General features: G+C 38.4%; 1 protein-coding gene across 1 annotated transcript in view; it reads right to left on the bottom strand.

Moving 5' to 3' along the window:
- ACBD6 (acyl-CoA binding domain containing 6) overlaps window positions 1-12,713 on the bottom strand; it is a 146,517-nt gene that overhangs the window by 100,161 nt on the left and 33,643 nt on the right. Inside the window, exon 4 of the mRNA XM_088153763.1 lies at window positions 8,602-8,684. Within this exon, the coding sequence (XP_088009889.1) occupies window positions 8,602-8,684 (83 nt within the window). The remainder of the gene's footprint in view (window positions 1-8,601; window positions 8,685-12,713) is intronic.

The raw sequence follows: 12,713 nt of genomic DNA on the forward strand, positions 1-12,713 counted from the left end.
TGAAATGACTCACTTTTATTCTCTACTCCAAGTCAGCTAACAGTAAAGCATTTGAGTACAAAACAAGAATGAACAAAAAAGTAAACAAATTAAGAAACTGGATTTTAGTAAAAGAAATTATTATAGCAGAATAAATTTTCATCTTGACAGGACAAAGATCTCTTGGAATTAAAAAATCCTTTACATCTCAAAAAGGGGGCTGGAATAGCTCCTGGAAAGAACATTGTAGTATCTGGACATAGTGCTGAGAAAGTCCTTTCTCTACCCGATTGGGCAAAACATGACAGATCTCTCTCAAAGATCCTAGGGTCTGGGCAGCTTCATTTTAGTGAAGACAAACCTAAGTTATTTATAACTTAAAAGTGGTAAAGAAGGTTTTGAAATATATCTCCAAATATAACATAAAATGTTGAAATGAAGAAATCACATGCTCCTATAATTTTTCAAGTAAGGCATCTGGCTGAAACTTTGGGACCTGCTATAATTTTTTTAATGCCTTTTAAGGGTTGTGCTATGCAGTTGTGTTATACTAAAACAACCAAGATGTATGCATGCATGCATCTCTCTCTCTCTCTCTCTCTCTGATGTTTCAAGGAACAGGCTCATTTTTTACATGAGTACAAAATTAATGCCAAGAGAAGCCCAATCATATCATAGTACAGCCTCATGTTTCTTTCTACTATGATTAACACTCCTAGTAAGAAATGGTGACTTTAATTACTAGGATATTTTCTGAATTATTTACTCAGGGGAAATTTATAAACTATATATGGAAAGCTGCTCTTAAAAAATTTTAAGGTTTTTAAAATTTTAGACATATACTGACCTCTAGCATTTTCTGCCAAAATTGTTCATTTATCTCTCAGATCAACTAATCAATTCTAGAGCCATCAATCTTTCCAGTTCAGTACTAGCCTGGTCTAACTCAAAGAGTTGCCAGATGGCTGCTTGTGTTAATGGAATTAATAAAAAACTGATAAATTACATGGGCATCAGACTGCAAAATATGATAGGGACTATCAAGCATCCTAGATAGAATTAGGAGGTTGGGGGACAGGGTGAATGAAGACTCAATAGCCCAAAATTTCTTGGCTTTCAAATTTCATCCTTTTCATCTGGTCTTCAAGGAACCGTGTTTATCTAAAATGACTGAATGTAACCAGCAACTGTTTGTCCAACTATTTTGAATTATTTTCAGATTTTTCTATTCACTTCTTGAGGATATGGATAGAATATGTGGAGACATGACAGGTATTGACCTGGTTGCTCAATTATTTTCCTTCCAGGTTAAGTCAGTAATGGATAACAGTGGTGATCAATTCGTCCTTGCAGGAAAGATGTGCTTCCCCCTGCCTAAAATGATAAAATTTCTACTGAAGAAACTTTCCATTGACCCAAGTGATCTGTTTTTTATAACGCAATCTGAAACATTATATTTCTAGGGAAAGGTGATCAAAAGGCAAGGTGGCTAGATAGTATCACTGATGACCCATGTAAGAGGTCACAAGGACTCAGGAGCAGTTATTGACAGATAGCCCTGGCAAAAAGATGAAGAGTCAGAAGTGAATGAATGAGTGAAAAACAAACAACATAAAACCCCTTGTACTATTCCTCCTGTAATATCTTCTATTTGCACAGGAATTGTTTACAAGACAACATGGTAAGTAACAAAAACCTAAATGTCAACACGCTCATTCTGCATAAGCTCTTGCACCCATTTGTCTAAAACTGGGCAATCTTAATTTCCATAGAAAGGACAACTATATATTTCATTTAAAAAAAAACCCACATTTTAAAGATTATAGACATTTCCCTTTTTTCAATAATCAAATTTTAAAGTGTTTGTACTATTTTTTAAAATTTGTCTGAGAAATGATTACTCTCCTTGCAAATTTCATCTGTGTTAAAAAGCAAACAAATATGATTTACATAATTCTTATGCTAGATAATGGGAGACACTAAGTTCTACATTTCTTAATTTTGCTTCAGATTTGAGGAACTGGGTCGGGCACAAATAATTTCTTCAAATAAATAGTTCTCCTGTTTAGAATCTTCTTCCAAAGACATACTTTTTTTCATCCATTCATATAGTCTCCTCGGTGTTTTCTTTTCTTCCTGTACCTCTCTATTGCCTTCTTTGCCCCAGCCCAGGTCTCTGCTTCCTGCTTCCTTCTATAAGGTCACTCTCAACATATCCTTAAATGCCATGTTTTCTTGTCTCATTCTTGAATCACACTGTACCATAATAACCTAGGTGACTTACAGGTCGTCTGCACCTTCCCATTCCAAAGCCCTCAATCACAAAAAAAAGTTCCCCACCAGCATTATATCTGAAGAATAAAGAATAGAGATCAAAGTGGAGGCTCATTTTGAAACACCCTCAGGAACCACAAATATTTTAATTAAATATTTATTTAAACAATTAATTAATTAATACGTATCAATACTTCATGGTTGCAGAAGAAGATACCTATGGATGTCCTGCCATTCACAGACATCATTGCCTATCACTGGGTACTTGGGAACCTAATTCTATGTGCAGGTTGTTATGACTCATTTGCTAGACATCTTTCCCCCTACCCCCAAAATCTGGTTTGGTCCTGGACACAATAGTTCAAACTGGAGGTTCCAGATTTGCCTACTGCCACATATGCTTAAATCAACTTCAGTCAATTTATTTAATCTTCATGTTGACAGACATCTTGAATGGTTTTGATCTTATGCAGTTTAAATAATTCCTTTTATGGTTCATTAGAATCACTAGATAAAGACTGGTGGGACCTAGAGACGCCATTAATTGCTCTATTATGGAAACAAATACAGATCTGACACTCAAGAAAACATCTGTGGTTGCAAATAATCCTATTATTGCTTGAACTTGAAATCGTTCTGTCTGAGGAAAGATCACTAAATACAGGTAGTATTTAGTGATCGATTAACGGCTGCCCTATTTAGCAACTATATGAAGTTATGACAGCGCTGAAAAAGTAACTTTACAACCAGTCCTCACACAACTGTCGCAGTGTCCCCGTGGTCACGTAATCAAAATTCGGGTGCTTGGCAACCAGCGCACATTTACGACAGTCACAGCATCCTGCAGCCACATTTGCAGGATTTACGCGCTTCACAGCCAGCTTCCAACAAGCAGAGTTAATGGAGAAGCCAGCAGTAAAATCATAACTCATGGTCACATGTCTTGCTTAATGACCACAGTGGAAGTGAGGTCGTAAGTCTGTTGCAGTCATGTGATGTTTCGCTTAATGACTGTGCCGCTTAGCAATGGAGTTGCCGGTCCCAATTGTGGTTGTTAAGCAAGGACTACCTGTACTTTGTTGATGTAGGTTCAGGAATATTTTAAGTCCTAAATGAAACACTTCAGCAACTCACCTAAATACGCCTCTCAGTCTGGGTAGAAAATATAAAATGCTGTGATAGATCTTAAATGTATACTATGGACATTTGCTATTTCTAAAATAATCTATAAATTCCCTCTACTTTCCATCTTTATATTACAACTACAGGAAAATAAAACAGAATAAAGTCGTGCAAATAAAATAAGCACTGAAATACTGATTCTGGAATACCGGTAGTCCTCAAGTTACAACCATTCATTCAGCGACCATTCAAAGTTATGATGTTGCTGAAAAAATGGACTTACGACTGCTCCCTGAAGTTACAACTGTTGTGGCACCCCTGCAGTCACTTGATCGCAATCTGGGTGCTTGGCAACCTGTTTGCACTTACACTAGATTGCCAAGCACTCCGCAATCACATGATTGCCATTTGCAATCTTCTCTGCTGGCTTTCCATAAAATCAGTGAGGAAGCTGGCAAGGGAGGTCGCAAGTTGCTCGGGTAAGTCTCCCCCACTCACCCCAACCTTTCTTTGCTCACTTGCTTGCACACACCACACCCTCCTTCCCCCTTCACTCACATGCCATGCACTGCACCCTACTTCCCCCTTTGCTCACTTGCATGTACCAGTGCCCTCCTTCCCCCTTCATTTGCTCGCACGCACTGAGCCCCCTTTGCATTGCACTGCAGCTCTGGGGTTTTGCTGAAGGCTTTGCAGGAGGAAGCAGAAAGCCTTATGAATGGCCAGCAGCTTCCAATGTGAGCTAGAGAGCGCTTGCTGGAAATGCCCTGGAGAGTCCTTGAGTGTGCAAAAGAGGGAAGGAGGGGGCGGTGTGTGCGAGCGAGTGAAGGGGGAAGGAGGGAGCTGCTGCATGCAAGCAAGAAAAGGGGGAAGTGGGGCCAAGCAGCCCCTGAGCTGCAGTATGACAAGCAGCTCCAGAGCCATGCGGTTCTGGGGCTGCTTACTGCCCTGCAAGGTAGGGTGCAGGGCAGCCAAAAGGGCAGAAATGGGGGGAGGTTAGGTGGCTGGGGGAGTTGGAGCCAGTCCCTCACCTTACTGAGACTCAAGCCTGGGAAGGACCAAGCCTGGAACGACTTGGATTGGGGTGGGTCCTTGGCTAACGACCAGTGGAATTCACTTAACAATGGCAACGGGGAGTGCCGTCTCTAAATGATGCAGTCATGTGACATGTTGCTTTACGATCGCATCGCTTAGCGACAGAAATTCTGTTCCCAATTCTGGTTGGAAGTCGAAGACTACCTGTAGTTTCTTCCATACTTTTTAAAAGAATTGCAGATTGTACATAATATACGTTCCTTTACCTTTTCTTTATAATATCTTAATTTGCCTAAATCATGATCATATTTAACAGATTATTTAAGGATTCCACTCTAAATTAGAATATCTAATAAGAGTGTTCAAAACTTTAAGCAGATGAATATTTTTCAAAATAGGGATGTAACATGTTTTTAAGAATCACTACTGATATTTGACATTTTTTCCCATTACTGTACTATCACTGCCTTTGCTGCTAAAAGAAATTAAACTATAAATTCATGAAGGTTCTTGGGGAGAGGAAAGGAAAATGACCATCTGGACCCTAATCTCCAACCTGATGAACATGACTGCTTAGCAGCAACTGTTCTATAAGAAAGACTAGGATGACTTTAAAATGTTAATGTAATATTTACTGTGATTCTATGATACATTTTGATGTTACTTGTAAGCTGTCTTAGAACAATCTGAATTCTGAAGGGAGAGTTTTTGCTGTTATTTGCAACCCATTACCAGAAAGTGGCAGTATCTTCAGTTAAAAGGCTTTTTGCCATTGAGACATCCTTAAGTGCCTCAGAAATGCCTCTATCACCCGAAGATTTAATATCTTCTTTATAAAATAATAAGCATATAATAGCAATTTACTAGTAGTTGTTGAGAATACATCAAAGTACATGTTTAAGAACAGAGGTAGAAAATAAGGAATCAGAATGTCTAGTACACAAATATTAGGGGAAGACTATTTTGCTATCTGTCATAGTTCTATTTATTTTAAATTATTAATCCAAACAATTTTAAAAAAAAATTGCACTGCATCTTTTAAAGAATATATTGGTTATTCTTAAAACTTTAATATATAAAGTTAAGAATAACTGATGAAACTGTGATGCTCAAAAAGTCACATTAGCCTTATGAATATAATATATTATATACAGCAGCTCCCTTTTGGACAGAAATTGTTTCACATATTAATTTTGCTTTGGATTTTTTTTTTATTGATGCTTATGCTCTTTTAATTAAATACCAATGATCACGAAATTAATGAACAGACAATAGAAATGGTTATTACATTCCAAGTAGCAAAATACACAAAGAGATTGATACAAGGCTGAGAGAGTATTCATGGTGTAAATTATAGAAAGCTATGAAGATGACACCACTATTTCTATATTTTGAAAAACATTCCACCACCCAAAGTCCTGTCTAAAAGACTATTCAGAAATTTGGTGGGAGGTGGGACAAATGATACTGCAACTGTATCACCATATCAAGGACGGAAAGTCAAGATATTTGAGACTCAGCTTATCCATTCTCTTGGTTCATGGAAAGGGAAATAAATATGTGGATTGTCTTGACAGGAGAAATTTGCTTTATTGGATCATATCTGGAGTTATCTGGATGATGGATTGCCAATATGAGAAGGGCTGAACCCCACAAGGATTAATAAAAATGTGTTTGGCTGAAAGAGTGAGCCCTTATCACAAGGGCTTTAAACTGAATTTGAAGAGAGTAGGAGACAAAAACGTTGAAGAACTCCAATGAAGACCTATGCACTATTGAAGGATGAAAAAGTGTTGCTACAATGAAGCCTATTAAACCATAAATGAAAAATTAGAAAGAACACTGGTTCATAAAAGTCATGGTCTTTGTTGATGGGGATTTTAACTATCCCTGACATCAATCCTGGACCAAATAAAGACTGACTTTTGTTTCAGGGTAATGATTAGCAAACAAACTCATATATTTTGGACATCATGTAAACGGATGTCAAACTGGAAAAAATAACTATGCTTAGTAAGGTTGAAGGAAATAGGACAATGGATAAGCGGATGGGAAGGATCAAAGAAATGACAGAAAGAGTTCAAAATTATTACTAAAGACAATATAAGATAAGCATTTATCTATGCAGTTACCAGGAGTAAAGCCCAACTCAACAGCACCTAACTAATTAGCAGCACAACTGCAAACATTTCAATCAGAAAAATAAACCAAAGATAGAACAAACCAATGTGACTGAAAAAAGGCTTAGTGAAGGTTTGAAAATAAAGATGGACACATGCAGGAAGTAGAAAAAGGACAGATCACAGTGGAAGACTCAGACAATTAGCCCAGAATTGTAAAACAGATGTCAGGAAAGCTAAAGTTCAACTAAATCAAGGATAGTAAGAACAACAAAAAGACTTTTGTAGCTATGTTCAAGATAAAAGAAAGAGAATCAGTATTGCTCATCAGTGTTCGGTGAAGATAGCAAAATGTTAATAGGTCAGCAAAGAAAAGGTAAAGGTATTCAACTTCAATTTTGCCTCAGTCTTCTCCAAAAAGATAGAATGTGTCTTATCATTCACCTGTAAACAGCAGAACAAAGGAATAGGACTGAAGCTCTTCTGTAGGTGTGCCATGACACTGCACGCACTCCATGAACAAATGAGGTGGATCTTGTGGCATAACCCTGCTTTTGTCAGGGTTCAGAAGGAAAATGACTGGCATAATCCTTATATCAGCCAGGACTAGATGAAAGTCTTGTTTTCTGAGACTGTACTAACTGATGTTTCCAGACCAATTTCAAAGGCAATCCCTTAAATAACACAGGCAAAGCAGGTGGTTACTAGAGCACAGATAATGCAGGTGTATCTGCATTTCCAAGCATCAATTTCAGGGAACATCTTTCCGGATAGCAGCCGAATGTCTACAAGTGTATTACTTTCAGCACCCAACTATCTATCTAAAAAGATATCAGGGGACAGCCAACCTTTGTTTCAAATCCAGGTCTGAATTTGAACTGAACTAGGAAAGAGTTTTATTCACACAAACTGACAGAATAATCATCCAATCAAAAACCTTGCCCAGAACAGAGGTATGTGGGAATTAATAACTGGGTTCTCTGTTCTCAACCTCAAAATTCTGGAGATGCCCATTTACCACCATGCTGCCAACAATGCTATTGTCCATATCTGAAGGCTGAATTTACAAATGTCTTTGCTAGCTGTAGAAGGCAGAGGAAATGGCCTTGAAGGACAGGAGGAAGAGCTGCTAGCAAGGCAACCATCAGTTAAGAGGGGCCTGAGCCCAGGCCAAGAAAGGAACTTGAGAAAATGTCTTTACAGGAAGATAAAGGGAGGGAAGGGGAAGCACATTCAGACTTGCAAGATTCTGTTATTATAGCTGCTACAATAAAATTAATACTGACCTACATGGCATTGATTTCTAAGTCTGGTCTACCTTTTATGGCTGATCTCAGCTTGAAGTTTGAATATGTTTAATAGAATAAACATGGTCTGTCTGTAACATGTTACTTATTTAAGTACTCGACATGTCCTGTTTCTTTGCTTCCTTTATTTAACCATAACTTTCATGTTGAATCATCATTGATTTTCCTTTTAATTTCAAAAACTGACCTCAATTAGTAACCTTAGATTTACACTGCTTACATGCTTCCTTTATTTCTCTTGACTAACTGCATCATTTAGCATTAATCTTTAAACAGGACTTTTGTTAAGAGGTTAATAAAGAATTACCATACAATTTTATCAGTGCTTACATCAGAAGTCTGAATTGATTTCCCAGTGAGTTTTCCAGTTAGATATATATGATTCAGCTATATATATATTCAGCTAAAACATTCTATTAAAAAAAAACTGAATACAGCTTATAAATAAAAGTGAAATACATCATTAAAAATCATTACAGTACTTATTTAATATTTCCCCAAAATATTAAATCTTTCTGCAAAATATAGTTTTTAAATGACTAAAAATGAGAAACATACACATATCATACACACAGATACACCAAACACATTAGGGATAAACTAGTACCAGCAATATATACCAGCAACATAGACAATTACTGATTTAAACAATTATGTGTCTAGAAAATACTTTTATGTTATTTCTTATTTGACAGGAAAAACATCCTGTTTCCTAATATTCTAAAAAAAATGCCATAAGCCATAAAAATATCACTCAGATTCACCTGATGGTTTCTTCTTGATACAGTGAGCTGATAACCGGACCTCCAAATACAGCTTTTCCTTCTTTTCCTTTCTTTTCTGATATCTGAAAGAACAAACATAGTAATGTTTGTTTACACATTTCATTTCTGTAACTATACAGGTCATGCTCAAGAATAATCCTATGGAATCATTTTTCCCTCTTATCACCATTTTCAGATCTTAGTTGTAACATTTAAGATCACAGAAACATACCATGCCTTGTCAGCAATGAAAAACAAATTTATAACTGTAACACCAGGGTCCACCAGCTAGACCTGTATACCAAATATGAATGCATAATAATAAAATACCTTTGAGCTCATATGAGTCTAGGGATTTGTTGTCATTATTAGAACTGAACTGAGATAATAATAAAGTCCACTCTTGATTATTCTCCAAGCTTCCTTACTTTCAGTTTCAATTTAGATAGAAATCATATTGCTGTAAGAATTCTGCATTGTTAAGCAAATGCATTGTTAAACAAGTGCAGAAAATTATTTCTGAAATTGGCTAAACAACCATGAAGGAGCCAGCAACAAACATGTCAAGCAAATTAAAACTCTGTCCAAATTTTACAATAGGGTGAGGAAACAGGTTACTCAGCCTCTGAAATATACCTTAAAAGAATAGAGCGTGCGCAACTATTCAGCATTATAGTTAATAGGAGATTTAATAGTTACAAATATGGAGAGAGGAATTCACGATGGGTATGTAGAATGCACAGAGACTTGCTTGACTGGCATGGAGGCTGTGGATATAATACATCATCTAGATAGACTCTTAAATGCCAGGGAGGAAACACCAACACCACCACCACCATGAGAAAATTCTCCATGTTATATGTGCAAGAGAGCTCTAGACCTTCAACATGTGGAGCACAGTATCCTTCTGGACTGCCTGCAGCAGTTGGGAGTTGAGGGCATCATTTTTCAGTGGTTCTGCTCCTACCTTAATTTCTTGGTTCAATCAGTGGTGCTGAAAGAGCAGGAATTGAGCCCTTGGGACCTCCACTGTGAGTTTTCCATGGCTTGATCCTCTCCACTATATTATTTAATATATACATGCAGCTGTTGAGAGAGATCATCTGCTGGTTCAGGGTAAAGTGTCACCAATATCCCAATGACAGCCAATTATACATAACTATCCCGGGCCGAGACGGAAATGTCATGCAAGTTCTGTATCAGTGCCTGGAGGTGGTTAGGAAGGTGGGACAGAACAAGCTCAAACTAAATCCTACCAAGACTGAGCTACTTGTTGTCAGTAAACCCCAGAGCAATCCTTTAACATCAGTCCCTGTCCTAACACCAAACCGACTTATAAATAATTTACTAGTGAGTGGCAAGCAATTACCCACATGGCAGAGAACTGGCGAGTGCCAACACATACACAGACACTCCACCAATGTGGGAGAGCAAGTTTTTTTCTGAGGGAGCTCACCCCAAAGCCAAAATAGAGCATGGGTAAGCACAGTCCACAATAGCCCAGGGGGCCAGCTGCCAAAGAAGGTAGTCAGCTAGTCAGCTCAAACAACCAAGGTTCAGAATGCAAATACGAGTCCCAAACATGGGAGCTGAGCTGACGTTATTCCCAGTAAAAAGCCTGACTGTCAGCAGTTATTCTAATATAGGCAGGCTGCAAGGGTGGATCAATTAAAGCATAGACATCTCTACTTCTTGAAGAGCAGAATGCGTCTGCTTGGTGCTTTGGGGTTCCCATATGCTCTCAGTCTGGGTGGTCTTTCAGAACCCATGCCCTTGTCAACTGACTCTCCTGCACCTGCTCCAACTGACTGCCTAGCTGAGTCAACCTCAGGTGATTGACAGCTTATTGAATCCTTTTTTTAAAATATAATTTTTATTAAGATTTTTAAAAAGGAAGATAAAAACTAATACAAACTAATATAAAATAATAATTATTTTATTTTCTTATTGACAGTTTACTGAATCCTGAGGCTGATAATCTGCTGAAGCACGCCCTCTGCTGCTGATTCCTCTAAGTTAGAGATGATCACAGTCCTGGTACTCACTCTTGAAGGGGTTAGAGGTCCCCTGAAGAAGCTAGTGCAAGATCTGGGTTCATAGATGTGATGGACTGGAATGGAGGAAGGGGGGTGAAAACGGTGCTCTCGTCTCCAGAGCAACGCTCTGGAGATAAGCGGAGAAAGCTGGCGCATCCCTAAACATTCCAGAAGATAGTAGAGAGTTGTGCCTGGGAACTGCTGGTCAGTCTGAGAAGATTTTCTGTAAACAGGTGCTGGCAAATAAACCTTGCTGATTGAACCTGCATGGTCTCCAGGAGTTCTTTGGGCTAGGCCTGACAATAGTTGATCTTTCCTCAGTTTTGGTTACTGCAGTAGGTATGCCTCTGTGTCAGTCAGGATGGCCTGATGATGGTGACTCATTGTAGAGAGTAAGGGAGATGACTCTGATGAAACTATGCAAGAACTGTTACCTAGGCAAAGGGTGCTGAAACATTTTTTAAGACCAGCGAAACAAGGTATTATTCAGAAGCAACTTGGGCAGACACCTCTCTGGTTCACTGGGGCTAAGAAGCAGGGGAGGTATAGCACAAACAGATTTGCAAGATTCTGTTATTAGAGCCTATCTCAATAAAGTACAGCTCAAATCTTCCTGTTAATTTTCTGGTCTTGTCTATCTAGTGGGGCTGACACTCTTGCTCTGATCACCACAAAGTTGGACAATGTACTGCATTCTATGTGGGGCTGCCTTTGGAGACAACTCAGAACTACAGGCAATCCAGAATCTGGTGGCAAGGCTCCTGATGGGTCAACCCCGTTAGAGTAGAATTACACCCTATTTTGAAGTTGCTGCATTAGCTGCCAGGCAAAATTCCAAGGGCTAGTCATGACTTTTAAAGCCCTTCAATGCATTGCACCAAATTGTATCAGGCAATGTCTTGGATCTGCCCAGCTGGTATAAACATTGTTGACATGATCTGTATGACAGACTTTTTCAATGGTAGCCCCTACTTTTTGAAGTATCTTACCCCCAGAAGTGGGGATGAACCCCTCCATCCTTGTATTTAGGAGCAAGTTAAATCTATGTTATTCCAGTGGGCATTCAGCTTCTAGTCCTGATGCCTCTTGCATATTTAATTTTTATTTGGACTATATATTATGGCTTAAGTATGTATATTGCTCTTGTTATTTGCTGTTGAGAGTCCTAGTTGACTGGGGCAGCTTATGAATACAGTAAATAAACAAACATGAAAAAGGCCACAGAGCAGCTTTTGAACTGACCCCAGGCACTCATCATCAGTCATCATCAGTTCAGTCATCCCTTAGAGAAAAATGGGATGGTTTTTAGGGGGTCTTACAGGAGACAGACCCATCCACAGACCTGCACATGGCAGGGAAGTATAACCTTACCAAGAGAAAAAGTGGTTGAACTTGCAAAGAATAACTGGAGGAAAGGTACAGTGTACTGGTGCCCATATACCTGTCAGCCCTTTAGGGAAGACCAAGTTAGGAAAAAAGCTTTACAAGTATGCTAGAATTCTACATTATTGATACAGGTTATAGTAACAGAATCTTGAAAGCCTGACTGTGTTTTCCCTTTCCTCCTTCTTCAACCCCAGGGAGTTACGGTAGAATGAGATTGAGCTTCTTTCTGGTGTTTTCTTCATTTTTTGGACTTAAAACTTTTTTTTATTGTAACTATCACTGTATAGTTTCTTCAAGGTCATCACTGTGGCTCACCGCAATGCCAGTATCATGGGTTAACTGGAATATTCAGGGGGAATAGAGGAATGATACATACATACTTACATAAACAGTACCATAATATATATGTAATATAATATACACAGAGAGACCATAACAGAAATCTGGTGAAATAAAGAAAACCAGTGGTGAAATAAAAAAGACAGGTAGTGAAATAAAGAATTCAGTGAGATACTGATTCCTGGCTACAAGTAATACAGAAAGGACAGGGATTAACATACAGGGAAAGAATAGGGAGAAGGAGATAAGAGTTCAACCAGATGGAGGATATGGGAAAACAGGACTTCACATAATCACTAGTGGTAGTTATACCAGGATTAAAATTGATTAATCGCCTAACCAAGAAACTGC

This window comes from Python bivittatus, unplaced genomic scaffold, assembly GCF_059951505.1.
Source record: "Python bivittatus isolate LINGU-HERP-01145 unplaced genomic scaffold, Pbiv_v1 ctg000700_np1212, whole genome shotgun sequence".
Taxonomy (NCBI): domain Eukaryota; kingdom Metazoa; phylum Chordata; class Lepidosauria; order Squamata; family Pythonidae; genus Python; species Python bivittatus.